This window comes from Pyricularia oryzae, chromosome 4 (genome assembly GCF_000002495.2).
Source record: "Pyricularia oryzae 70-15 chromosome 4, whole genome shotgun sequence".
Classification (NCBI taxonomy): domain Eukaryota; kingdom Fungi; phylum Ascomycota; class Sordariomycetes; order Magnaporthales; family Pyriculariaceae; genus Pyricularia; species Pyricularia oryzae.
The window spans coordinates 4,526,426-4,554,319 of NC_017851.1; the positions used below are offsets into that span (position 1 = coordinate 4,526,426).

Below are 27,894 nucleotides of genomic sequence, written 5' to 3' on the forward strand. Positions count from 1 at the left end.
CGCCCCGGCTATGCCAAGTGCAAGCCGGACTAGCTTTCGTCGCAAGCGGAAAAGGAGTAATGATAATTCAGAGCTGGCGAAGGGGGAAGTTGAGCATTTCGAACCAAACCTGTCAGAATCTCGAGAGGTAAAGAGAGCTAATAAGGGCCGATTGGAAAAATATAAAGGTAAGAAGGCCTTGTGCCTTTTTTGCGGATTAACAACGTCTCCTGGACGCACCTTCTCCGCGCATCTAACTAGGAGACATCGGGAGCTGTTTAAGTCAGAATTTTCTTGTCCCACGTGTCTGAAGTTGGGTCGCGAAGTGTGTATTTCTTGCCGATATGATTGGACACGTCATCTGTCGGAGGATCATGGTGGGGACAACGGTGCATTGTTTGTCGAAGCTGGTAGAGGTGAAGATTCAGCGGCCACCAAAGGGGAAATAAGAGCATCAAGCATCCCGGATACTCTTATCGATCCCATTTTAAGATCTGATTCCGTTTAATAGAAGGATTTATATTATTGGCTTTCTCTTGAATTTATTTCTGAAACATATGTAATCAGTAGCCACAACGGCTTGGTAGATTTCTCGCTGGGCTAGTGGCAGCAGCCGTAATTACCGCCCCCGTTCTAGAGTGCCAATTTAATTTTTATCAATATTACGGAACTACCGTACGTGTGTGCGTGGGCCTTGACCAAAGTAACTGTTCGCGGCGAGCTCCAAATACCTACAGTAAATGTGTTTTTTCTTCTTCTTCTTTTCTTTTCTTTTTGTTTTTTCTCTCCTTTATTCTTTGCTTTTGCAAAGGGATAAAAGTGGGAGCACACACGCCCCGCAACATTGTGCTAAATACTCAAGGAAGGGATTTTTACCCCTACTACAGTAGTATTTGAAGGTGCCATAAGCATGGAGAAAGCATGGAGAAAGCATGGAGAAAGCATGGAGAAAGCATGGAGAAAGCATGGAGAAAGCATGGAGAAAGCATGGAAAAAGCATGGAGAAAGCATGGAAAGAGCATGGAAAGAGCATGGAAAGAGCATGGAAAGAGCATGGAAAGAGCATGGAAAGAGCATGGAGAGGGGTCCGTATAGATTGCAATATGCACAACACTTTATAACGAAACCCGCGCAAAAATGCGTCCCTGGTCCGTTAGGCATTTAGCACTCGTACCTTTTGGCGTTTTGTAGCGAGGTTAATTTGCATACTAGGTACAATTTGCAACGGCTTTCAAACACTGCCCCACAGGAACACCGAAACTTGAAGGCCATTATAATATAAAAAAGCTATATTAGATATATCTACAGCTGCTGATGTTTTGGAAAACAACTAACGTTGTAGGATGCAGTTTTCGAATCCGTAGCGGTAGGGTTTGAATATGAAGACCGGGATGTGCCAGCAACAGCTGTTCATGCTTTAGTTAACCAGCCATTTTTGTACAACGCAGTTCTTGACCAGTATTTACTCTAAAGTGGATTGCGACTAAGAAATTTGCAATAACTTCCATGAATCCTCCGATTGAAAGGCAAATCATGGTCAAATTCTTTTGTGAGCGCTCTGACAAGTAGCTTGACACGTCTCTTGCATTAGCACTGGAAGGAGCACAGTCCGAATAAGCGTGCCTTGGAGGGTGTCTTCAAGAGGTGCCACTAGGGCAATTTGCAAAGCTGCATTTGTAGCCTGTCCATTGTTGCATAACCAAAGGACGAAAGGTGAAGCCTGATAGTAATCTGGACTCACGCAGCCACCACCCAAATTCCCGTATCTTGTAACGTTATCATATTGCGTTCTGATTTTAGCAGTCACTCAAATATATACGGTATTACGAAGTACGATGGCGTGGTGGGGGTATGGCGCTGTGGCGCGCAGCGGCGCATGGCGTAGTGGCGTAGTGGCGTATACAGTTTCAATGTGCAGCATTGTCCCATCGCTTTTTAAACTGGGCGCTTAATATTAATGTTGATATTGATTTTGATGGCGACGTTGAGATGCACAGTTTCTTCCAATCAGTTAGCCGCCGCTTAAGCGCTTTCGCATTTTCGATTTTTGTTTCAATTAACGAATATCAGGTTCGCGTTTGCCAGGGGATTTATATAAACTGTGCAATAGTGAAATAAAATTATTTGCTCTGACCTGGTGTACGACACTAAAACTCGTTGCGTTTAACACGATTTTCTGAACGAAACGACTGGAAAAATGACACCACCAAATATCAGCCACTTGATCGACAGCCGAAGTTCAAACCTGCTCCGAGAAGCCACAGCGCTCGAACTTGATGGAGTGAAAGTGGCCATTTACATCGAGTATGACGGCTTGACAAAGTGTTTCGTCACCGACGAAAACTTTCAGCCGAATTGGAACGCGGAACCAGACGCGAAAATAACAATTGCGCCAACCCAAATTTCGAACGAGGAAGAGTATAAACATGGCGGTAGCTTGTCGTCCGACTTTGCCTCATTTTCAGCATTTGGCAGCCCTGCATTTTCCGCGCCAAACTCGGATATGGTCCGAGCCGAGTTGCCGCTAGAAAGCGGCTCTTTTACACAAAGCAATCCTTCGATTTGCGTTTTTGGCACCCCGGTCCTGGATAGTGTCGAGTCTCCCTCCAGAGCCGCGCTTTGCGACTCCGACACCTTGCTCTTCGGTTTTTGTGGGATCTCCTCAACTTTGTTCTGCATTGTCAAAATCCGGTTCCCCAGTTGTTTCGCCGCTGCCGAGTTACTGCTCCTCTGTGGAGGCCTTTGTGGAAGACAGTAACCTGGCCCATTCGTCTCAAACCTCGGCAGCAAATGCCGCGGGGCCTCCCCGCCTGCTCCCAAGTTTACTTCCTTTGCCATGCTCGAATTTTGGTCCCCCGGAAACTAGTCCTTCGGTCCAATTCCCGAGCACCTATCTGGCACGCCGGTCTGCTCCGGCGAGTTTAACCATCCCCGAACGTTTGCTCGAATCGAGCTATGTAATTAATGCAATGAATACCCTCCCGACAAACGGAAAGCCGAGAAAAAGGAAATGGATCGAATAAATGCTTGATTTCGCTTGGTGGACATTTAAACACAGCCTTTTCTTAGCGTAGCTTTATAATGGTTAATGGCAATGCCATTAATTGTCCTTAATAATAATGTTGAAATAGTTTTTCCCTAAGCGTATGTAATTTGAAGAATTTGAGCTACAACGGCGTTTAATTTAACAGCGCAGTTTAGTAACACAAACCCTACTATATCGTTCTTTTAATTCCGCCACAATACAATGTCAAATCTTGTCATGTTTTAATGCTGCGAAACAAAACTATCGACGCCCCGGCCACATTCCCTGCACACAAATCCATGCCCGGAGGGCTGTTCCTTCGACAAACGAAACCTGACTTTTGCCTCATGGTTTGGACGGTTGCCGGGGCGCCTGTCGATAATATAGTTTTGAAGGTCGATTTTGCTTTTAACCACTTCATCGTATGATTTGGAAGGTGTTTCTTTACTTCGAACCCGGGCTGATCTCGGAAATCCTAGCTTTGCAAACTGCCATTTCACTTCTTGTTTTACCACATCTTGAAGATATTCGTGATTAATTTCTCGTCGGTAGGGATAGTTTTTGGCATTGTATTGTATGGGTTCGTGGTATTTTCTAGACATGTTGCTGGCCTTCCTTTCAATTTCCCATGTGAAACATGAATGCAAACGAAGGGTTTCGAATGAAATCTTTATTGGAAGACAAGTTTCCTATTTATAAATAATAATATACTGGTCTTTTGGCGTTGTATGCCGCCTTCATCACTCGGCTGACATCGCAACGATGTCGACAAAACAAGGTGAGATGATAAGCTGGCGGCAAACACCGCACTGCGGTTTGCTAAAGTGTTTTTTTCGGACACTGCCCCAGCTTTCTTAACTGCTGCCACTTTGTCACACCGCTTTTCTGGTTACAGAAAGTGAAGCGAAATGTGTAAATTAGATAAAGCCCAAGTCAAGGAAGGATATATAAAGTATCATTGTCAATTGTGGCTTTCTGAAGCCAGCATTAAGAAATGAAAAAGCACCCAACGTGAAAAGTGAAAGTTATTTTTTGTGCATTGTTTTCCTGCTCCTGCGCCGCTTTGATTTGGTCCTCCTCTTTTTTCAGCTCCAAGAAAAAATCCAGCCTCTTCCTTAGGAAAAGGAAGTCAATTGAAAACATTTTGTATGGCGGCAAACTCTTTTGCGAACGCGTCGTTCCCCCTTTTCTGAGATGGCCCATGTTTCCTTTTGAGCTTGGCGTTGGCAGAGATCGAGCCCAGCGGCGCACGGTCCGGAATAGTCGCTCTTTCAAAATCAACAACCATAGGGTGCTGGCCATCTACCAAAATGTTGCGCGCCTCAGCATCGCCGTGAAGGACACCAAGACGGTGTATTGCGGTAATTGCCTTGGAAATCGAAGCAGTAACGACAAATTTATCGATACGGCCGTCACTGCTCGACAAAGGTTTGCCAGCCCAACTAAGGAGTAAAAAGTGCTTATAAACACCGCCGTCGCAATATTGCGGGAGAACCAGAGACATCAATCCGAGGCATACCGGAACGTGCCTCCCTTGAATCTCGCTAAGGCGGTTATAAACCTTTTCCTCATGTTGCAGGAATTCAAGATTCGCAGTTTCCACACCCTTGGCCACAAGTGTGTAGCCATGCAGCGATAGCCGGACCTTAAACAACGAACCAACAAACCCTGACAGGTATAACGGCGTACAGTCTGCGTCAGGCCCACGGTCTTTGGCTAGCTGTGCTTGAAGCAAACTTAGAAATTCTGCCCTGTCAATGTGTTTCTGCCCGTGGCTACTGGCGTTCGGACAGGTTTTGTCAACAGGTCTACGACATTTCAGCCCAAGAAGACATTTATGGCTGCAGTAAAACATATCCTGTATTCCTTGTGATTTACCCGCCCGCAATCCCCCACGACCTTCTCTGCGTCCACCAGAGCCTGGCGTGCCATTCCTGTGAGAATTGGAGGATCGTTTCGGAGTTGGGGAGTGCAGGAAATCATTGTCGTCTTCATCTTCGTCGGACAAGGGCTGAGTGGGTAGCTGCCGGCAGAACGCGCGGGTGCGGATCGGCGAGCGCTTGAAGCCTTGCCAACGGCGGGGTATATAAGGAGAAGCCCGTTCTTTATCCTTGCGGACAGAAGACGGTATTTTGGCCAGCACATCCTCGTATTCGACAGCCCATGTTTCGAGCGTAGCCGCCGCGTCGTGCCACGATTGTGGGGGCGGCGCAGTACGAACAGCCTGCAGGACGAAGGCGAATACTTGCGCGACGGCTGTACGGTGGAGTCTGTTCACGTTATCGTCGAAGACGTCCAAGTTCGGGACGCAGACATGGTAGAGGACCGTCGCGGGATCATCCGGAATATGGAGGAAAACGAAAGTTTGTCCTGTGCAAACATACCCGTGTTTTATACCCTTGCCAATCATGTAGGAGAACAGCTGCGTGACCACGGCGGCGGTAAGCGCCTTCGACGCAAGCACGAAGCCTTCGCAATCTTGGCCAATCACATCTCGCTTCGGCTCAATCGCGGATGCCAGGCCGGTGACCACCTCGTCCTGGCTTAGTTTGTGCGGCGCTTTGTACTCGATTGCCATTGTCGGGGTGTTCGCTCCGTTCGTTGTCCTGTATATGCAGAACTGGTCCGCTCGGTTGCCTTTTCCTTTGCTTTTCGCGGTGCGACGCGGTTTCCGGACTTTGGCCGTTGCAGATGACGCACCTGCGACGCTGGGCCCAGAGACGGTCATCTGTTCGAGAGGTTCGGATAAGCTTTCGTCCGCCGCGCCGAGGTTCGTGTGGCTTTCGAACGTTACGGTCCCATGCAGGCCGAGGCGCTGTCGCAACAGTTCGTTCTCGAACACTGCATCGACCAGCTTTTGGACTGCATTTTCAACGGTGTCACGCTCAAAATGCCGTAATCCATGCTCGCTGCTAATCGGGCTTATTAAAGAGCGAACGTAATCCACCTGGTGTCGAGATGGAAATGTAGGACGGGAGGTAAAGGAAGGGTCGGAAAGCAGATTCCATATTTCCTCTTGTTTTGCTGCAAATTCGTCCCATTTGGAAATTCGTGATGGGTAAACACGGCCAATAGGATCAGTCGTGTCGCCTTGGGTGGTTAAAGAGCGGTCGGTCAGAACTTGGATGGCAAGACTGAGCGAGTGGCATGCGTCAAGATAGGGTTCAATTGCCAGCGGTTGCGATGCCCTGGCGGCGTCTTCCGCCCCTTCGCGTCGGCGCTGCTCTTCTCGGATGCGTTTCTCGGCGTCTTCGGTTCGGCGTTTGGCTTCTTCGAGCTGTTCACGGAGCTTCTTGAGTTCTTCATCCATATCGGTCATTAATGGAGGATGTTTGCAGCAAACAAAATTAGGTAGACGGGTATTTGCAGCAGATCGAACAGGGCTCGTTGCACAGGCAACCTGTATCGGGCCCTGGGTCTGCCTACGTAAGCACTGCTACGGAGACGCAAGCTAAGCTGTGGATCTGGTCACAAGGTGCCATTTCAGCCACAATTTAGACCGAGCGCGGTGGCGCAAACCACTTAAATCCTGGGTTGGTGGATTCAATTTTCAAGTCGGCCCAATATTCACAAAATACGTATTGAGAAAGTTGCAAAAGATGAGATAGAAAACAAAAAGTTTCAAGAGTTGAAGGGACAAGGGAGATATGAAAAAATAGCCTAGGTTTGCAAGTTTAAGGGTTAAAGGAACTAGGGAGAGCATTTGATCGAAATGTGCCACCTACCCAAGGTGATATGCAACATGTAAGGCAAATGGCAATGATTTTATCTTAACGTTATTAAGCATAAGCAGGAAGGATAGTGCAATAACATCAAGCTGTTAACTGCAGAAGGGACTTCCCCTCCTTAGTTTCCTGCACTTATGCAGAAGCCACCCGCCACAGTAAAAACGGGGCAAAGTCTCCGGCTGCAGGTAATCAACGACAACGGGGAACAGTAAAATTATACCTCACACCTCGACACTGTGCAGGAGGCCGCCGGCCGCCCATACATCTCTTGAGGTCTGGAAAACGGGTGAATAGCAACGCTGATTTGTTAACGACTGGATCAAAGCTACTTTCGGGGCCTGTAGTAGCTACCTGCAAACCAGCTTAATACGAATACCATCGGATTTCGCTTGGTTCTAAACGCCCGATTACGTCAATCGTCGGCGCCGACGCATTGCAGCGACGACATTCCGTGATCGTATGCCGAACCAAAAAGCTCCATTCGATTATCGTCAAGGAAGCAAAGGCCAAAAAGCCTTCACCCTCTTTGCCCAAATCCTGCAGATCCGCGGATCTAACCCATGTCGTCCTGCAACCTCGTCGACCTTGCCAGTCTTCCTAGGGTTGAAAACCTCCCTAACATCTTTTAATTTTCGTCCCCTCGCACCGCACGCATATGCCACGATGCGATAAAAAGCCCACCGCAGGCTGAATTTGGCCACCATATACAGCAGCCCACCTGCAGGCACCGCAATAAGCATATGACTTTGGAAGTGGTGTCCGTAAAACCGCGCTCTACTGATCGTAAATACAACATCGGCCGTCTCGCTCAATTGTGAAATTGATGTAACAGCGGCACGGCGCTCGACCAGTTCCTCACGCAGCCGGGCACGATGCCACGATACCGGAGCCTGGCGGGGTAGGGATAGAAATGTGTGCCAGCAGTGGAGGGCGGTGCTTCGGCGGTGGAATTTGATTGCTCGTTTCATTTTTGTGGTAGCATTGGGTAGTGGGACAACTCTTCAGGGACTCAAGTCGATTTTGGTGTAAAGCAAACGACAAGGTACAAATGGATCAAGCGGTATTACAGACCGAGTTCCATCCTAGTTGTTTTGTTGTTATACCTTGGGGGCGGAGCGTTTATTTCGTGTTCAAGGTTTCTATTCCATCTGTTTATTGGTTGACGGACCGCCAGCTCGACATCAGCCCCAGGTTCGTTAAGAAACTCGATTCTTTGCGAAATTCGAATCCGAAACTTACCAAGCGGGACATGATCAACTGCTCCTGGTCACGAGTGCCCGGCTTTAGCCGAGGAGTTTATAACACTACGCGACAGAGTTTACGAGAGCAGGGACCGCTTGCGAGAGGAGGCCCGCTCCGATGCGACTATGACAGTTTCGCAGGCAATTTTCATAGCCAAACCGCTTTTGACGGGCTGGTATTCAAACATCAAAGCCTTTAATATGTGGTCCTTTTTCACGAGGCAAGCAACATTTACGGGCCCAAGGTTGAGCTACCGGCCTGCCTATCCTGGGACGCAGTATGGCTCGATAATTACAAGCAACTGATCGCGCGACACTGGCTGGCGATTCATTGTGCTTTCAGAAAGAAGCGCTCCGAGTTTGGGGTATTTCAACTCGCGTCGTGGTTCTCAGCCCTGGCATTTGCCACTGATTACGACACACGCTCCATGATCGAGGTTCTTTTTGCCATTGCTTCAATTCCGGATATTGCTTCTGTTGCGCCACCAGCCAAAACAAATCAGTACAATCTGTCCATAGGTTACTCTTTTGTCAAACATCTCATCACCAGCGACGTAGAGAGCGGTGGGTATGGTTATCGTAATTCGGCGGAGGCCAAACTCTCCATCTTTCCCCATGAGGAAGAGTGGGATGCAAGTACGCGTCGACATACCACGTACAAGCGCAACTTTGACTTTAAAGTCAAGGCGTTTATCTCCTACCTGGAGTCTCAGTGGCCTTGTGAAAGGCCGAAAAAGCCAACAGAGAGCGATTGCGCCGGTTTGAGGGCGTATGTGGACGTCGATGAGACAATGACAGCAGTGCGGTCGAGGTGGAAGATTTGGTATCAAAATCACTTATTCTACAAATACCTGACGAAACTTGCTGAGGCCGTATCTCGCCAATCAATCGACTCGTCGATGGGCCAGTTGCCCCCGCTTCCAAAACTACCAGCCTATACGCTAGTCGCCAGCAACAAGGGGTTCGCTACCACTGCGGACCTCTTTGCTCAGAACCAGCCGCCGATAATTAGGCCTGAGGACCGTCCTCAACTTTGCCTCAACCTGGGCCGAGCTTGTGACGACAGTGACGAACAGTCACCGTCGTCTTGCATTCGATCATTTTTGAGAGGCCTTAGAGTCGGCACATGCACAGACTTTGAGCGGAAGTACTGCAGGGACCTTGAACTCAGCTTTCGCGCTCTTCGCGATCTTAATATGGACCGGAAGGATGGCACAGAAAATGGGCTTGCGACATCTCCGCAAACAGAGTTGCTACTGAAGTACTGGACTGAGTGCCAAACTTATTTTTTGGCACAGTTCCGCTCCCTGGCTGCTTTCGAGAGCCTCGGGGCTCGGGATGGGGGGCTCGTCAATAGCCCTAGAATCTGCCGCACCTTTTTCTTGTCCCAGCTTTCAACCTCCAACTGGAAGAAGCTCCCCATTGAGTGGAAGCCTGCACTTATCCAGTTTGCTTTGGCTCTACACGATCTTCAGCGTGCTCGGAGACTGCTGCGAGCATGCTCCTCCGGCAGCTCAGTGAATCTTATAAAGGAGCTGAAAAACACCGCTCATTCGAAATGGGACCCTATCGACTATCCTCAGGCTCTGCTTATGGAAGTCGAAAGTGACATCACTATCCGTTCAGTCCAATTCGACATTGCTCGAAAGATGTCAAGCCCTCCGGATAACAGAAACTCTGTCATGCAACTCAATATGGGAGAAGGCAAAAGCTCCGTCATCGTACCCCTAGTGGCTTCTCTATTTGCCGATGGGACTTAGCTGGTCCGCGTTATTGTTGCAAAGCCGCAGTCGAAGCAAATGTTGCAGATGCTTTTAGCCAAGCTGGGTGGGCTGTTGGATGTTCACGTCTTTCAGTTACCTTTCTCGCGGGCTCTGCGCCTCGATCCGGCCCAAGTCAACGACATCGCTGCGGATCTCAATCGCTGTATGCGGAAGGGTGGCATTCTCCTGGTACAGCCTGAGCAAATACTCTCGTTTAAACTTATGGGCCTTAAGTGTCTCATCAATGGACAAGAATCTATTGGTTGTACTTTCCTTGAGGGACAGCAGTTCTTTGACGAAAACTCTCGTGACATTGTGGACGAGAGCGACGAGAATTTTAGCGTCAAATTCGAGCTGGTTTACACAATGGGAACTCAGCGCCCGATTGATTACAGCCCATACCGGTGGAAACTTGTGCAAAATGTCATGGACGTTGTCAGGGATGTCGCACCTTCAGTTGCTCAGGAGGTGCCGGCGTCTCTGGAAATTCACAATCAGTTCGGCATGGGCAGCTTCCCTCGTCTTCGGATCCTCAAGGCCAATGGCAAGCAGGCGCTAGTTCAGGAAGTAGCATCTCGGATCTGTGCAACAGGCCTTTTTGGACTGCCGATCGCTCGGCAGAATGAGAAGTCACGGGCGGCTTTGCTGACATAACGTTGAGCTCCACATCTCCGACCCCCCTAAAGTCCGGCCCCTAAAAATATCTACTCAGCCACGTCAACCCTTTGTTTTATTTTATAAATATCTAGACGAATTTTTCACTTTAGAACTTGATTTTTGAAGATTCTTGCTCCAAACCTTCCAATGAAACAGTACACTGAAAATCAGCTTCTTGCTGCCATTTCTGACATAAGAAATGGCAAATCAGTTCACAAAACCTCGCAAAAATGGGGTATTCCTCGGAGTACCCTTCACGATCGTTTAAAGGGGGCCCAGTCAATTCAACAAGCGAAAAGATTTTGTCAAAGGCTTTCACAGGAGCAGGAAACCTATTTGGCAGATTGGGTACTTGCGCAGGCCGCGTTAGGCCTTCCGCCAACGCATCAAGAACTACGCTATTTTGCGGAACGAATTCTTCAGGCCGCCGGAGAAAGAAAAAGCCTTGGGAAACATTGGGTTAGCCGTTTTATAGCCCGATATCCAATTTTGAAAACCCAAAGACCCCGGCGAATAGAAAATGCCCGGGTTAATGGGGCTACAACCGAGGTAATTAAATCTTGGTGGTCCTATTTGAAAAATCCCGTTGTCGATACTATAAAACCGGCCAACCGTTGGAATATGGACGAAACAGGTATAATGGAAGGCAAAGGATCTAATGGCCTGGTGTTAGGGCGTAATAAAATCCGGCCATTACAGCGAAAAGAGCCTGGAACGCGGGGTTGGACGAGCATAATCGAATGTGTATCAGCTACGGGGGCTGTTATACCTCCCCTCGTTATATTTAAGGGGAAAAACGTACAGCAACAATGGTTTCCAGCTGATTTAAGTCCTTTCGATACCTGGCAATTTCATGCAACCGAAAACGGGTGGACAAATAATGAAACAGGTATCGAATGGTTAAAAAAGGTGTTTATTCCGTATACCCAACCTTTAACCCCTGAAAAGCGGTTATTAGTTCTGGATGGCCATGGATCACATATAACGGACGAATTTATGCTTCTTTGCTTGCAAAACAATATTCAACTCCTATATTTACCCCCTCATTCGTCACACGTTCTTCAACCGTTGGATTTATCGGTTTTTGGGCCGTTAAAGGAAGCTTATCGACGTCACCTGGGATTTGTAAACCAGTTTTGCTGTTCAACGGTTGTTGGGAAACGAAACTTTCTACTTTGCTATCGAAAAGCCAGATCAAAAGCATTTATAGCAAAAACCATTCAATCTGGTTGGCGTACGACGGGGTTATGGCCGGTGAACTTGGCAAAACCACTTTTAAACCCTTTTTTATTAGAAAATAGCAACGCCAACGTCGAAAAAGGTAAAAATAACGGCTTCCAAAGGGATAAAACACCGGAAAATCCAACCCAAAAAATTAACGACCAGTCTTTACTTATTTGGAAAACCCCTAAAACGACCCGAGATATTCGACTTCAACTACAGGAAATTTCCCGGTCCGAAAAAAGTAACGCCACTTCACGGCTTTTGTTTGCAAAAGTCCAAAAAAGCTTCGAAACCAAGGATATCTTATTGGCTGAAGCTCAGCAAAAAATCAGTTTGTTAAAAGCAAAATTGGAGGCGGTACGGCCGGTCAAAAGGAAAAGGGTGATTCCGGATCCCAACGAGCTTTTGGTCAGCAAAAAAAACGTTTATGAAGCACAGGAAAATAATAGGGACTGTTTAGAAGCTTTGAACGATGGAGAAGAGGTTAGCGAACCGGGAGAGCCTGACAATGATTGTATTATTGTGCGTTGATAGTTTTACATTTAAATCGGTTTATAAAAGGGGTATTTCGTCGTTACATTTTTCAAGGGGGCCGGACTTTAGGGGGGTCGGAGATGTGGAGCCCAACGTTATAGCGTTATATGTTTGACCGCACCTAGGGAACCGCTTGGGGATTTCGCCAGGTTTTGGAGTTTTTCAAAGCATTCCATGGTGTTGATGACTTGTATGGAGCGGAAAAGCGCCGGAAAAGAGGCCGCTGCAAATGCAGAATTCACTAGGCGGAAGCGGCGAACATCATTGCGCGATGGCAATTGGAATGCTATTTGTGTGAGAATTTCAGCTGGGAGCATTTGAAGCATTTTACCAACAAAAAGAAAAAGAGAAAAAGAAGAAAGGGAAAAAAGAAAAGAAAAGAAAAAAGGATGCGGTGACAAGTTCCAAGGTTTTTTTTTCTTCTTTTTTTTGGTCCAGTTGTAGAACTTGCGGCAGCGGAATCCCGGATTAGATTCCTGGATTCGAATTTGAGGCCTTCTGATTTTCGGCCCTGGTCCAGGTTTTTTGTTTACGGATCCTCGTTCCGGGCTGGAACAATGTTCTAAAAGTTTTAAAACCAGACGAGCTGTCCTCACTTTTGACCAGAATCCACCAGCAGCGTCCAAAATGAAAAGCTTTATTATTCTCAGTTTACTTGCTTCGACAACGTTCGTTTTTGGCCAGCCGCCACCAACCCGAGCTTGTCGTTTGGGTAGGCCGGCACAGTTCGATGCTGGCAAGTCGTTGATAACAGAGGTTATTGGCGCGCGTATAAACGAATGTACTGCTGTAGTTGTTCCCGAAGAGCCTAAAGTATTGCAGCAGTTCGTGTATTTTTTCAACACTTCCCGTTGCGAGGGCTCCAGCCTTGGCCGGTTTCTTATTCCTTTGGGCGCGCCAAACGGCGGCGCTTTTGTAATATGGTAACAAAAATTGGCCCTTTTCCTTCTCTTCTTTTTCTTCTTAGCCACCCTCGACCAAAAGTCTAACTGTTCGCCACAGGCATTGCCCGGGTTATTTACCAACCTGTCGCCGTATTGTTATTTCTGGAGGGTCTGGCAACCTTTTCCCGTCCGGCCCGCAAGAAGGGAATGTTACTTGCTTAAATGTGCCAGTGCCCTCGGTAGATGGACCAAGACTTTCTACACCACCTAGGCCCGGGTTGGGTAGTTTAAACACGACGGCGGCCGATACGTCGACCACAGACGCCACATCTTCCACGCCTTCCACACTTCCGCCCACTGCTCCCCATACGGAATTCCCAAAAGCCAACCCCCTGTCAAACAGCTCTTTCACATCAGCATCAAGCGATGCAAATGGCTTGTCATCTGCCGAACGTCTTCCCGCATTGCCATCTGGCGCTGCAGCCTCCAGCGCAAACGGCTCTTCACTTATCGAAGCCGCATCATCTAGTGCGAGGCCATCCGTCGCCGCAACTGTGATTTCGACAGTTACAAGCGTGGTAATGGTTTGCACAAGCGTGTTTCCCTGAAATGGAGGTTATATATATATTTTTTTAAACGTTTGGACATCCGAGAGTTTTACGTAGTTTGTGCGTGACAATTTGACTTTATTAATTCAACGCTACAATTTTCGCGATTTAGAATAATTCCCCCTTAGCAGTGCTCATTGGTATTTTACGTCGCTTGTGCTTTTGGACATTGCAACGAGCTTGATAATTATTTCCGTCTCACTTTGCATGCGGCTTATTTGTATTTTCTCCCAAAAACTTGATCCGAAACACCATTCACCCGCCTTGGAAGAAAGCCCCCCCCAAAAAGAGATCTTCATCAGGCAGGTGATCTATTAATCGCACAGGTATCGGTTGGTCGACCCGTTGTAGAATGTCTAACAGTAGCTCTGTTGCGTCGTTTGGCAATACATAAAAACAAACGGTGGCTGGTTTTCGCATTGCAAAATTAAAGCGATACGGTCGGTTGGGAATAGGCATTTGGGTCTGTGCACAAGCCAAATGCCTGGTCTTTTTGGGCGATTTTGGGCGAATGTTCGTGGCGGCATTCGTAGAAATGTCAGCTGTGCTTTCCGGCATATGAATTGACGCTAATTCGCGGGTATCAATTTCGCTTCTCGGACATATGTTTTGGGAACTGTGAGGGACAGCGAGCCCCTCAACAGTGCGTGCAGGCCCGAGCAAATCATCGCCGACAACATTGCAGCTATCGTCGGCAGCTCTTTTGCCGGACCGCCTAACGAGCCTAGCTGAGGGCTCCTCATCGGTATCGACAACGAGCAGCTGCTTGGTCCCTCGACCGAGCACGCCGTAAACCCTGACCTCTCCGTTGCAAATCCCGATGACGGCTGAAGATCCGGTGTATAAAACGTCGCCTTCGCTGCCACAACGGTTCGCGAAAACGAAGATGATCTCGTCTTCGCGATCGGCACGGATGAGAGGCTCCATGCGCTTGACCCAGTGCTCCAGCGTGGCAATGTGGGGCTCGTCCGGCTTGCTATGGAAAGAGGCGGGGTTGTCGAGAGCGCTGGCACTCCAGGCCATGGAAACAATAACGACATTTGCTTCAGAATCCAGAACATCAAAAGCAAATTCGAACTGGTGCCATGGTGTTTCGGAAGGGTCGATATCTGTGCACACTCCCATGGTAACTCGCCCCAGCCCGTCGATTACGTCGTGGAAAAACCCTCCGGCCCCTTCGAATGCCCACCCTTTATCGGCATAATCCAAATGCTGCTTTCTATAGTTTGCCAGGGTTTCGCCGTTTTCGTTGACCATTAATAACGAGTTGAAGAATGCGCCCTGGAGGAGGAAGCTGGATGAGGAATCCGCCTTTTCGGGGTAGCCGATTGCTACTTTGCAATTGTATTTGAGTGCTGTTGTGCGAGCCCAGAGGGCACTGATTCCTGAACCGACCGGTTCGAGGAATGGCGATATGTCCCGCAACGAAAGAAAGTTTTGGCCTGGAAATATAATGAGTAAAAGCTCGATGTTAGTCAGATCAGTTGGTGGTATGGGTGGTGGTGGTGGTGGTGTTATTACCGGTAAAAGCCATTGCGGGCAACACCAGGATATCCAAATCTTCAAGGTCGTCCGGGTTGGCCCGATTAAGCACAGCATCGGCGCGGTTCAAATTGTCGTCGACTGCAGCCATTTGAGGGCTAAACTGGAGGCAACCTATTCTCATTTTGATTTTGGTATCTCAGATAGTTGTGTTGGTATTATTTAGTCGATGTAGACTATTCCTTGAATATAATTCGGCGTTACAGCCCCAAAAACACGCCGCGTAATAAATAAATGTACAAATTGTCAAGTATACGTTGTGTGGAATTGACGCGCGCCACAATTCGGTATCGTCGTTTCTATTATACTCCACTCTAAACCACTGTGCCATTGTGCCACTATGCCACGTGGAATATACAAACTTTGCGTTGCCACTATTTGCAACATTGTACTACGATTATGCACAATTTATAAACCCACTCAGCGCTATAGCCAGCCGCAACTCCACCCGCAACACCATCCACAACGCCATAAGCAACGCCATAAGCAACGCCATAAGCAACGCCATAAGCAACGCCATATATAGAGCTATGCCGTATGTGCTTATGGTATATAATAAAGGGTAAATTGTAATCCATTCTGTCACCATTCCGATAATAAAAGAAATCGTCAAGATTCCGCGCCAGATTGCGCCTCATAGCACAACCCAGCAGCTCATTCGCCTTCCTTGTCCACTCGTCCAGGTCGTCATATTTAGTTCGGAAAAAGAGCGGCAGCGATTTCGAAAATCGCATGACCACAGCTATTCTTGACATGATTGTTAATGTGCTCAACTCGTCTGAAGGCATAGCATCCAAACTGTGGAACTACCAAGCCGATGCCAGCACGGTGCTTTGGGTTCCAAAACACGGTTGTTCCTCAAACGCGGGTAGTTGTTTAGGTAGTTGTAAGGCGCTTATGTACTCTTGCTGTAAATTGACGTCTACCACCATACCATTAATCGGTTTGCTGAAACGGTTCGCGATTAAGTTTAGTCAGCTTTGTTGCGGGCGCAACAAAACTGACTTAGTCAAAGCGAGGTATTTGCCTGGCAACTTGTTTGCATGGAGACTACGACTCGGCAGGGGCGCAAACATTCAAATAAACGACAGACTGAAAATTTGTCGCTTTTTCCAGCAGATTTCTTACATGGTTAATACATTCAGAGTTCGGCCCACCTGACTGGGCTGGGAAATCCAAAAGGGAAAATATACGGTTGGAAAATAACAGAACCTCGTTGGGGCAGCTCCTTAGAGTTTCCGCCGCAATTAAGTCTAGGCCGGCCTAACTTATACGATTGAAGTCGCTTCTGTCTTAGTCAGTAGCATGTTACATAGAGATCGAACGGTACTTACACTATCGAGTTCGCAGCTGTGGAAAGCGCCAACAATAATAGTGGTGACGGGCCGGCCAACTGTGTCCAACGTTTGGCCTTTCGTTTATGCTCGTGAGCCACCCTTCTAGAGCAGCAGTGAAAGCGCATGTACATGTCAGCGACGATACTCGCGTTCCCGTATCCCGGGGTCCGCTCAACAAGGTCCAGACGTCGTTCGTTTTTCACTATGCCTTCGACCGACTTTATGAGCCGAAAAAGCTCTACCCAGGCAAGTCTCGAAAGTAAACATGAGCCACCGTTGATAGCATGGTCCACTGCCATAAAAGCAGCTGGTATGTGGGGATCTGAACTGGAGATAGTTTCTGGTAACGATGTGTGTTTTAACAACGTTGTCCAGCTTTCTGCAACGGCCGTACAGCAGTCGAAAAAAGCCGAAATCGAAGCTGGGGTAACAAGACCGAGTGGGGGTACAGTGGCTTTTTTTATAGAAATATTGGATATATTTAGAGCTGCAAATTTCGATTCCAGGTCATCCAAGATTATATTATGTTCCATGGTGTGTACAGTGTGGAGCGGTTCCAAAGTGCGAACAAGAACCAATTAGCAAAATATATATATAACGTGGTTCATCAGGACCCCGGACATATCAGGACCCCGGACATTTTTCAACCCAGTTTCATCCTTTATTTTCCACACGTGTTCTTTCCCCCAACAGTAATGGAATCATCAAATTGCGAAGCGCGAATCATTCTTGCTCTAAATGAGCTCCGATCAAGCAAAAAGAAAAGCATACGAAAGGTTGCATTAATATATAATGTCCCAAAATCGACACTACACGACAGAATAAACGGCATCGCTTCTTTGGCCAATCGTCGGCCAGGCAACCAAAAGCTAACGGAAAGGGAAGAGGAAGTAATTGTCCAGTATATACTGGACCTGGATTCCCGAGGGTTTCCAGCCCAGATCGCTGATGTGGCCGCAATGGCCGATCATCTTCTCGCTGCGCGGGACGCGCGACCGGTCGGCAAGCAATGGGCTTATCGCTTCGTACAACGACGCACAGAATTAAAAACGCGTTTTTCTCGCGCTTACGATTTCCAAAGAGCTCTTTGCGAAGATCCTGACGCGTTAAACGCGTGGTTTCAATTGGTGGCCAATATGAGGGCCAAATATGGCATCCAAGACTGCGACATGTACAACTTCGACGAAACCGGCTTTATGATGGGCCAGATTTGCGCTGGAATGGTCGTAACTGGGTCCGAAAGACGCGGAAGAAGGAAAAAAGTACAGCCTGGCAATCGAGAATGGGCGACTGCAATTTGTTGCATCAGTGGCGACGGTTACGATATACCCCCGTATATCATCGTCAAAGGCTTTTACCATTTGTCCAATTGGTATACAGAAGGCGGTCTTCCGGACACGTGGCGCCTCAAACCCACCGTTAATGGATGGACCGACAACGAGACTGGCCTCGACTGGGTTCAGCATTTCGACAACCATACAAAATCGCGGACAAAAGGCGTATATCGGATGTTAGTGCTCGATGGGCACGGCAGTCATCGATCCCCTGAATTCGAGGGCTATTGCAAAGATCACAATATTATTCCACTTTACCTGCCTGCTCATTCATCTCATTTAACCCAGCCACTTGATGTCGGAGTGTTTAACGTCCTTAAGCGGGCGTACGGTCAAAAAATTAACGACTTTATCCGGGCCCACATCACTAACATCAGCAAAGTCGACTTCTTTTTGGCTTTTGCAGCGGCTTACAAAAAGTCAATGACAAAAGAAAATATGGCCGGGGGTTTTCGAGGGGCGGGAATTATCCCCCATAGCCCGGAAATGGTCATATCTAAGCTGGATGTTAGGCTACGGACGCCGTCACCTAAAGAGCTTGATTTTTCCAGCACCGAAACCTGGGTCTCTCAAACACCGCACAACCCGACAGAAGCCGTTAATCAATCTACCCTTGTTAAAAGTCGAATCAACTGTCATCAGGGAAGCTCGCCAACGCCTATTTTTAATGCTGTAAAGCAGCTAGCAAAAGGGTTGGAGTCGATTGCTCATCGAACCACACTTTTGGAAGCGGAGAACCACAGCCTTCGGAAGGCCAACGAAGCGCTTAGCAAGCGGCGCAGGGCTCAAAAAACACGTATCCGCGAAGGAGGGTCATTTACCATACAAGAGGGTCAGAATTTGCTTCAATCAAATGGTGCCGATGGTCTAATATACGAAAAGAAAGATGAAAATGGGGAGGGGAGTAGTGCGCAGCCGGCGACTAAACGACGTTGCGGCAACTGCGGTAAACCTGGACATAATGCACGCACCTGTCAGGAGGATGCAGAAATGTCTGATGTACATATATCCGATTGCATTGAGGTAAATTGAACAACGCTGGCGTTGCAATTGAAATTGGAAGTAGTATTGTGCAGGAAAAGTGTCCGGGGTCCTGATATGTCCGGGGTCCTGATGAACCACGTTATAACTTTACCCCCAGTTATTGAAAACTACAGTTACCCAGTCAATCGTTCAGTTGCTTTAACCCACTGTACTTTACCATAAGAACAGGTTACCACGATACCTTGATCGTAACACGCTGGCCTCGAGTTTCCCGAGCATCATTGGATTTACTGGGTTGGACCATTTCTGGGCTCGGCCTTGGGTGCTGGATTTTATCGCCTTTTGAAGTTTTTGAACGACGAGGAGGCAAATCCGGGACAAGACTCTGACTATCCCCTATATAGCCAAAGGGTATAGGGTATGCGTGGAAAATATACGTTTATTTCGAGGTGCAGAGGAGCGCTTTCTCTTGTAGAGGTGATTTTACCTTTGGCAAAATTACATCTGCCCTGCTCCCGGAGAAGATCCGCTGCGTACTGGACGTGATGCACTTCTGACACCAATGCTAAATATGTTCCGCTGCTCCAGTAACACGTGAGAACGAAATACGAAAGTCCAACTAGCACCGAGGGTCTAATTATGAAATATAGTATTTTTCTTCAACGAAAGGTAACACTAACGAATTCTATCCTGCACACCTATCAGTCAAGCAGGGTTATTCCTTATTTTTTATTTGTTTCTCTCCATAAGGTCCAACCTATCTATCTATCACTACGATTAACTTGTGTTGGGCTGGTATTATAGATTTCCATTTATCCCTTATCAAGTTATCATAAAACGAGCATCTCTCTTGTCTCGGCTGTCTATGATCTCAGTCCCGCCTTGTACAAAGCGGTTGGGTTCCAGGTCGATGCTGGATAGCCGGTTATTGTCAGCTGGCAGGCTTTTGAGTGAAAGGTAAAGTAAAATACACTGCAAGTCAAGCCACGATTCGTTAGTTGTTGTGCAACCTGGTATAAGCTGCGTTCTTGGTAGATTTTGGATCTCGACTTGAGCTGTTATCTTTTTCCACCCAAAAATGGCAGCCTCAAGGGATAGTGTTTTGAGGTTACCAATTCCTCGTTAGTGTTTCTCTTTCAAGTGCCTTCCAAAATGTTCCCTGACCCCTGCAAATGTAAAGCCGAGAGTGTCAACTGCACAGATATAGCTGACGTCAGTTTTGACCGTAAATTAGCCAGAAATGACAAGCTCTTGGAAGTAGAGGAAACCAAACTAGTTTCGGGCGGAGCTTTTATGACACGTTACTTATTCCAGGTGTAATAAAGAACCAAATTGGCACTAGACTAGTTTGAAACCTCTAAACCAAGTCAATCAGCGGGAACAAATCTACAACCATCATCCGCCACTCTCTTGGCACCATCGCCCGCTATGGAACAGCTCTGGACCTCGAAGCCGCTGTCTTACCAACCCGCCGCTGGCCTAGTCGAGCACCGGCAAAGGCCGACAGGGTTTTACGTGTTGGCGCTACCGATCTCTTTCAACTCACGCTAGGTTTGAATGGCAGCTGCCGAAGATGACAAATGATTGCCATTCCAATTTATATCATTCGAAAAGACACAAGTATGAAAGTGCTTTTGCTGCATGTGAAGCCGTCAACCAATAGTTGAGCCAAGTTGGGATTACTAGGGAAACACTCGTGCATTCCTGAGTATAAATACTGTAAAAGAATCTATTATTTCACCCGCCCTCCTTGGTTAATCAAGCTGTTTTATTTACTAGCGACTACTGACTACCCTGTTCCTCGTCTGCTGGCCACGAGAATGTCAAACTTGTATGTTACAACTGTGCAGTGAATTGCTGCCCTCGGGTCGGTATAAGTGTAAAATTAATGAAATTGAAGAACAGCGGTTTTATTGTCAAAACTTCAGCTTCGCGGGTATCACAGTTTCTTACTTGTTGGCAACACCTGGATTTGAACAGTTGCTTGCAGCAGAAAGACCCACAGCAAGACAGGCTGGAAAACTGCAAGATAAATCTCGCATAGCTTTTTCATTAGGTTGAGAATAACAGTGTGAAATAGTTGCAACTAAATTAGTTAAAACTAAGTTCGATAGCAACTATATTTTTCACTGCCACCAAATGCTGGGCCTTTTTTTTCTTTTTTTTTGGATGCGCCAGCTTCAGCTGAGCTTTTCGACCTCTCAAGAGCCAAATTGTAACGTTGGGCTCCACATCTCCGACCCCCCTAAAGTCCGGCCCCCTTGAAAAATGTAACGACGAAATACCCCTTTTATAAACCGATTTAAATGTAAAACTATCAACGCACAATAATACAATCATTGTCAGGCTCTCCCGGTTCGCTAACCTCTTCTCCATCGTTCAAAGCTTCTAAACAGTCCCTATTATTTTCCTGTGCTTCATAAACGTTTTTTTTGCTGACCAAAAGCTCGTTGGGATCCGGAATTACCCTTTTCCTTTTGACCGGCCGTACCGCCTCCAATTTTGCGTTTAACAAACTGATTTTTTGCTGAGCTTCAGCCAATAAGATATCCTTGGTTTCGAAGCTTTTTTGGACTTTTGCAAACAAAAGCCGTGAAGTGGCGTTACTTTTTTCGGACCGGGAAATTTCCTGTAGTTGAAGTCGAATATCTCGGGTCGTTTTAGGGGTTTTCCAAATAAGTAAAGACTGGTCGTTAATTTTTTGGGTTGGGCTTTCCGGTGTTTTATCCCTTTGGAAGCCGTTATTTTTACCTTTTTCGACGTTGGCGTTGCTATTTTCTAATAAAAAAGGGTTTAAAAGTGGTTTTGCCAAGTTCACCGGCCATAACCCCGTCGTACGCCAACCAGATTGAATGGTTTTTGCTATAAATGCTTTTGATCTGGCTTTTCGATAGCAAAGTAGAAAGTTTCGTTTCCCAACAACCGTTGAACAGCAAAACTGGTTTACAAATCCCAGGTGACGTCGATAAGCTTCCTTTAACGGCCCAAAAACCGATAAATCCAACGGTTGAAGAACGTGTGACGAATGAGGGGGTAAATATAGGAGTTGAATATTGTTTTGCAAGCAAAGAAGCATAAATTCGTCCGTTATATGTGATCCATGGCCATCCAGAACTAATAACCGCTTTTCAGGGGTTAAAGGTTGGGTATACGGAATAAACACCTTTTTTAACCATTCGATACCTGTTTCATTATTTGTCCACCCGTTTTCGGTTGCATGAAATTGCCAGGTATCGAAAGGACTTAAATCAGCTGGAAACCATTGTTGCTGTACGTTTTTCCCCTTAAATATAACGAGGGGAGGTATAACAGCCCCCGTAGCTGATACACATTCGATTATGCTCGTCCAACCCCGCGTTCCAGGCTCTTTTCGCTGTAATGGCCGGATTTTATTACGCCCTAACACCAGGCCATTAGATCCTTTGCCTTCCATTATACCTGTTTCGTCCATATTCCAACGGTTGGCCGGTTTTATAGTATCGACAACGGGATTTTTCAAATAGGACCACCAAGATTTAATTACCTCGGTTGTAGCCCCATTAACCCGGGCATTTTCTATTCGCCGGGGTCTTTGGGTTTTCAAAATTGGATATCGGGCTATAAAACGGCTAACCCAATGTTTCCCAAGGCTTTTTCTTTCTCCGGCGGCCTGAAGAATTCGTTCCGCAAAATAGCGTAGTTCTTGATGCGTTGGCGGAAGGCCTAACGCGGCCTGCGCAAGTACCCAATCTGCCAAATAGGTTTCCTGCTCCTGTGAAAGCCTTTGACAAAATCTTTTCGCTTGTTGAATTGACTGGGCCCCCTTTAAACGATCGTGAAGGGTACTCCGAGGAATACCCCATTTTTGCGAGGTTTTGTGAACTGATTTGCCATTTCTTATGTCAGAAATGGCAGCAAGAAGCTGATTTTCAGTGTACTGTTTCATTGGAAAGTTTGGAGCAAGAATCTTCAAAAATCAAGTTCTAAAGTGAAAAATTCGTCTAGATATTTATAAAATAAAACAAAGGGTTGACGTGGCTGAGTAGATATTTTTAGGGGCCGGACTTTAGGGGGGTCGGAGATGTGGAGCTCAACGTTATGTCAGCAAAGCCGCCCGTGACTTCTCATTCTGCCGAGCGATCGGCAGTCCAAAAAGGCCTGTTGCACAGATCCGAAATGCTACTTCCTGAACTAGCGCCTGCTTGCCATTGGCCTTGAGGATCCGAAGACGAGGGAAGCTGCCCATGCCGAACTGATTGTGAATTTCCAGAGACGCCGGCACCTCCTGAGCAACTGAAGGTGCGACATCCCTGACAACGTCCATGACATTTTGCACAAGTTTCCACCGGTATGGGCTGTAATTAATCGGGCGCTGAGTTCCCATTGTGTAAACCAGCTCGAATTTGACGCTAAAATTCTCGTCGCTCTCGTCCACAATGTCACGAGAGTTTTCGTCAAAGAACTGCTGTCCCTCAAGGAAAGTACAACCAATAGATTCTTGTCCATTGATGAGATACTTAAAGCCCATAAACTTAAACGAGAGTATTTGCTCAGGCTGTACCAGGAGAATGCCACCCTTCCGCATACAGCGATTGAGATCCGCAGCGATGTCGTTGACTTGGGCCGGATCGAGGCGCAGAGCCCGCGAGAAAGGTAACTGAAAGACGTGAACATCCAACAGCCCACCCAGCTTGGCTAAAAGCATTTGCAACATTTGCTTCGACTGCGGCTTTGCAACAATGACGCGGACCAGCTGAGTCCCATCGGCAAATAGAGAAACCACTAGGGGTACGATGACGGAGCTTTTGCCTTCTCCCATGTTGAGTTGCATGACAGAGTTTCTGTTATCCGGAGGGCTTGACATCTTTCGAGCAATGTCGAATTGGACTGAACGGATAGTGATGTCACTTTCGACTTCCATAAGCAGAGCCTGAGGATAGTCGATAGGGTCCCATTTCGAATGAGCGGTGTTTTTCAGCTCCTTTATAAGATTTACTGAGCTGCCGGAGGAGCATGCTCGCAGCAGTCTCCGAGCACGCTGAAGATCGTGTAGAGCCAAAGCAAACTGGATAAGTGCAGGCTTCCACTCAATGGGGAGCTTCTTCCAGTTGGAGGTTGAAAGCTGGGACAAGAAAAAGGTGCGGCAGATTCTAGGGCTATTGACGAGCCCCCCATCCCGAGCCCCGAGGCTCTCGAAAGCAGCCAGGGAGCGGAACTGTGCCAAAAAATAAGTTTGGCACTCAGTCCAGTAGTAGTAGTAGTAGTAGTAGTATTAGTTAACGCCGGGCTCGGCCCGGCTTGTTAGCCGGCCGTTAGCAACCTCCCGAGGGGTATCTCGGCGCGCGTTCTATCTTCTTTATTTACACAGGGGGAAAACAAGGAGGGCAGAGGCGGATCGTGCCTGACCGGGTTCGGGCCCGGTCCTGCTTAGGGGGTTAGTTCACTGACGCGACCCCGTGCCTAAGGTGCACGGAGGGTTCGTCTGACGGCTTGTACCGTGAAGTGTGGGTGAAAAGGCAGTAAGTCTATTCCTCGTCAGAGTTCGAGTCGTTTACGATCGGTGTCCCTAGGCGTAAAGTGCGTTCGTGGCGCGCGGGGCGCTGGCGGGCCGCTCTGGGGCGGGCGCTGAAGTAGTTGGTGGCTATCGAAAACGCCTCAAAGCTTTTCGGTTGCCCGAAGCTTGTCTGGAAGAATTTCCAGCGTTGGGCGCGATTTGGCGGCCCGGCCGGCCGGTCGTTATTAGGCCACGGCCAGTTTCTCCACACCGCCCGCGAATAGCGGCAGTGCACCGGGTGCTCAGGGGAGGTCCGCTTCCAGCACCAGGCACACGAGGTGTTTGCATCCTGGTGGTTGAAACGGTCATGGTAGGCCTTGAAATCGCCGTGGCCGGTCCTCATGGCCAAATAATGGCCCAGTAAGGGTCTTGGCAAACGCAGTTCCTCGGGCTCCTTTCTCGGTGTGTATTGGAATTTCCATTCCCTATATGCGGGGGACCGTTCACAGAGTTCTTTACGCCACCAGTCCTTCTCTATATTCGAAAGAATGGCTCTGAGGACCGTGCCGGCACCGCTATACGTGGTTTGCTGAGCCCTCGGGTCTGGGTCCGGCGGTCCGGCGGAGCCGGCCTTGGCCAGCTCGTCAGCCCGGTCGTTTCCCGGGATTCCCTGGTGCCCAGGGCACCAACGGACCCGAACCTCGGTACCTTGTTTTCGGAGTAGATCGACAAGGTCATGGAACTCCAGAAAGGCCCATTGGGACGAACGCGGCGCGTCGCCTCTAAGACCCCAAATAACCGAGGTGCTGTCCACACAAATCCAGATCCGGGCGCCTGGCTGGGCCTTGGCTGCCGCCTGTAGCCCTTTTAGGGCGCCAATCGCCTCGGCGTCGAAAACGTGGCTTTCCGGCGTAATAGATGCGGAGCCTGCGGCAAATTCCAGGCCCGCCCTAAAAGCGGCCCATCCGTACCCTATTTGGACGCAGTTGTTTTCGTGTTTTTCCGAACCATCCGTATATACCACGATATCGTCAGGTGATACCATGTCCAGCCATTTGATAAAGCGGCGGGCCGCTTCCTCTTTCGGGACTCCTCCGGTGGGGTCAGTGCGAGAATCCGGGGCATTGCGAGGTGCGCGCAACTCTAGTCTCCGGATCCGCGGGAGAAGTTGTGCAGCCGTTTGCAGGGTCGTGGCCGAATGGCCCGAGTTGCGGGCACGAGGTGTTTCACGCAGGCGGCTGACAAGGGGGTGCCCCTTGTCCGCGAGCCTTAGTCGGGCGCCGTATTTCAGGCGGGTGTAGGCCAGCGCGACGCGGGCCGAGGGTAGTCCTGCGTCCCTGAGAACAGTGGACGAGGGGGTGGTTTTATACGCCGGGAGGATTGCCCGTGCCGCTAAAACCAGCGGTTTGTTCAATGCTTTGAGAAGTCCTCTTTGTTTGTGCGCTGGGTTGTACCATGCCTCGGCTGCGTAGGTGGCCGAGGAACCCACGCATGCCACCGCTGCCTTGCGAAGTGCAGCCGCAGGCGGTCCGTATCTTACTGCCCCAAAGCTCTTGAGGTGGGCAGCGACCCCCATTGCTTTGGCAGCCCTTTCGGCCACGTGGCGGCGCCCGTCTAGCCGTCGGCTGAACCAAAAACCAAGCCAACGCATGCCCGGGTAGCGCTCGGCCCCGGAGGCGCTTTGTCCGCGTCGACCGCCCGGTAGTTGGACCGGGGTAACCGTTCTACCATTAATCCGGATTTCCGGGTTGCGACCGTGCCTTTTCTTAGTGATATGGATTACCTCTGTCTTTTCCGCTGCAAAATGGATCTTCTCTTCCGCCGCAATTTCGTGCATATCCCGGAGTTTATCTTCCAGCCAACGTACGTTTTCCTCCAACGAGGGTGACGATTTCCATGTAAGCACGTCGTCTGCGTATGCCAACCGCCACTTCGTACCGTTTTTGACGAGATACGCCAAATATAGCATATATAGGATCGGGGAAAGGGGAGACCCTTGCGGGGTGCCGCACCCAAGCCGCCTAAAGCCCGTGGTCGTACCCTCCAGCCGGACTCGGGCCTGGCGGCCGCTTAAAAAGTTAATCACGAACCTGAGGAGCATTTTACTAAACCCGAGGCTCCGCATTTTCCGTATTAATCGCCTATGGAGGAGGGCGTCGAAGGCGCCTTGGACGTCGCATGCGACAAGGGTGACTTCCTCCCCGCGAGCTAGAGCCTGCTCGATATCGTGGGCGAGGGCACAAACCAGATCCGTCGCCGATCGTTTGGGTAGGGCACCGCCGTGGGTGCAGCTAAGGAGCCCGTTGTCGTGTATGGCCCAAGCTATCCGGCGTGCAACGAGCCTCTCGAGGCCTTTTCCGATGCAGGAGAGGAGGGCTATAGGCCGCCAGGATCGAACGCTGCTCCGGTCTTTCTTCCCCGTTTTCGGTAGCATCGCGACTTCGGCCTTCTTCCAAGGCGCTGGGAAATGTCCGAGTTCCAGGCAACGTTGGTAGAGCCTGCGCACCGGCTCGGCCAACGAAGCCCATCCGGCTTTTAGTAGCCGGACGGTTATTCCGTCGATGCCCGGGGACGTGCTCGTAACCCCAATGCAGGAGCGCTCCGCCTCTTCCGCACTAACCTGGGTGTCCCAAGGGATTTTAGCCTCGTCCGGCGACCAGGCCTCCAAGGGGTCTCCCTGCAGGTCATCCTCCGCCGAAAATCGGCCAAGCACCTCCCGTTGCAGTGCTTCCGCTTTTGCTAAAGGCTCGCTCACTTGCTCGCCGTTAATAACCAGCGGCGGGGACCGGAGGCGTGGTCCGGCTCCCAGCCAGCCCACCATGTTCCACAAATCCTTATCGTCGCGCAGTTGGTCGATCCGGTGCCTCCAGTACTCCCGCTTCGCGGCCCGCACCCCTTTCGTATAGGCTTTTTCCTCGGCAGAGGCGTCTGCCCTATTTACAGCGCTCCGTTTAACCCGCTGGAATTCGGACCAGAGCCGCTGGCAGTTTTCGGTCCACCAGGGAGCCGAGCTGTCCCTTTTTCCCGCCGGCGTACCCACGACCCACGTCACTTGCTCCCATAAAGTTGTAAATTCAGCTACCCACGCGTCCAATGCGTAGCCATCGGCCGCGGATCCCGGGTCCGGCATGTCTTGCATGCCAAAAGCAAGTAGCTCCGCGAACTTTGGTAACCGGTCGTCCCTAACCGAAACGTTGATCGCCTCCGGGCGGGGGGCGCCGCGCGTCCGCAGCGTGGTATAAAGGGATTCGTGGTCGGAGCCTGTGTAAAGACTGCTGTCAACCACAGTTATTGTGCTGGGGAGGTTGGAAAAGACCATATCCAGTAAACCCCCGTCGCGGTGGGTGGGCACGCCGATATTTCCTGTAAAACTCATCCCCTGGGTTTGCGCCCATGCCGTCAGTTGGTCCCCTCCGCGTGCGTTTGCGCGGCCCGGCTGGTATGCAGCAGCCGCTACGTTAAAATCGCCGCCTAGCACCGTGGGTCCATTTGGCACGGTATTGCATACCATTTCCAGCGCGGCTTCAGTGCCCGGAGCCCTATATACGTTAACAAACAGTATTCCGTTAATTTCGAGCCAG

The 27,894-nt window shown here is 49.0% G+C and overlaps 7 protein-coding genes across 7 annotated transcripts; 2 read left to right on the top strand and 5 right to left on the bottom strand.

Annotated features, from left to right (window-relative positions):
• Window positions 1–2,176: 2,176 nt before the first annotated feature.
• On the top strand, window positions 2,177–2,737 carry MGG_17213 (uncharacterized protein; the record flags this gene model as incomplete). Its single annotated transcript, XM_003717328.1, has 1 exon — window positions 2,177–2,737. One exon carries the CDS (start codon window positions 2,177–2,179, stop codon window positions 2,735–2,737), a length of 561 nt encoding a protein of 186 aa, XP_003717376.1.
• Window positions 2,738–4,133: 1,396 nt separating this feature from the next.
• MGG_14404 (uncharacterized protein) lies at window positions 4,134–6,314 on the bottom strand (the record flags this gene model as incomplete). The annotated part of the gene is made up of 1 exon (XM_003717329.1): window positions 4,134–6,314. One exon carries the CDS (start codon window positions 6,312–6,314, stop codon window positions 4,134–4,136), a length of 2,181 nt encoding a protein of 726 aa, XP_003717377.1.
• A 909-nt stretch (window positions 6,315–7,223) lies between these two features.
• On the bottom strand, window positions 7,224–7,700 carry MGG_14838 (uncharacterized protein; the record flags this gene model as incomplete). Its single annotated transcript, XM_003717330.1, has 1 exon — window positions 7,224–7,700. One exon carries the CDS (start codon window positions 7,698–7,700, stop codon window positions 7,224–7,226), a length of 477 nt encoding a protein of 158 aa, XP_003717378.1.
• Window positions 7,701–8,174: 474 nt separating this feature from the next.
• On the top strand, window positions 8,175–10,390 carry MGG_17214 (uncharacterized protein; the record flags this gene model as incomplete). The annotated part of the gene is made up of 3 exons (XM_003717331.1): window positions 8,175–8,251; window positions 8,317–9,694; window positions 9,830–10,390. The coding sequence occupies 3 exons, from the start codon at window positions 8,175–8,177 to the stop codon at window positions 10,388–10,390; spliced, it is 2,016 nt and encodes a 671-aa protein (XP_003717379.1).
• Window positions 10,391–12,908: 2,518 nt separating this feature from the next.
• On the bottom strand, window positions 12,909–15,309 carry MGG_17215 (uncharacterized protein; the record flags this gene model as incomplete). Its single annotated transcript, XM_003717332.1, has 4 exons — window positions 12,909–12,959; window positions 13,250–13,639; window positions 14,046–15,085; window positions 15,165–15,309. 4 exons carry the CDS (start codon window positions 15,307–15,309, stop codon window positions 12,909–12,911), a joined length of 1,626 nt encoding a protein of 541 aa, XP_003717380.1.
• A 1,206-nt stretch (window positions 15,310–16,515) lies between these two features.
• Window positions 16,516–17,055, bottom strand: MGG_17216 (uncharacterized protein; the record flags this gene model as incomplete). Its single annotated transcript, XM_003717333.1, has 1 exon — window positions 16,516–17,055. The coding sequence occupies one exon, from the start codon at window positions 17,053–17,055 to the stop codon at window positions 16,516–16,518; it is 540 nt and encodes a 179-aa protein (XP_003717381.1).
• A 5,860-nt stretch (window positions 17,056–22,915) lies between these two features.
• On the bottom strand, window positions 22,916–23,650 carry MGG_17217 (uncharacterized protein; the record flags this gene model as incomplete). Its single annotated transcript, XM_003717334.1, has 1 exon — window positions 22,916–23,650. One exon carries the CDS (start codon window positions 23,648–23,650, stop codon window positions 22,916–22,918), a length of 735 nt encoding a protein of 244 aa, XP_003717382.1.
• Window positions 23,651–27,894: the final 4,244 nt, after the last annotated feature.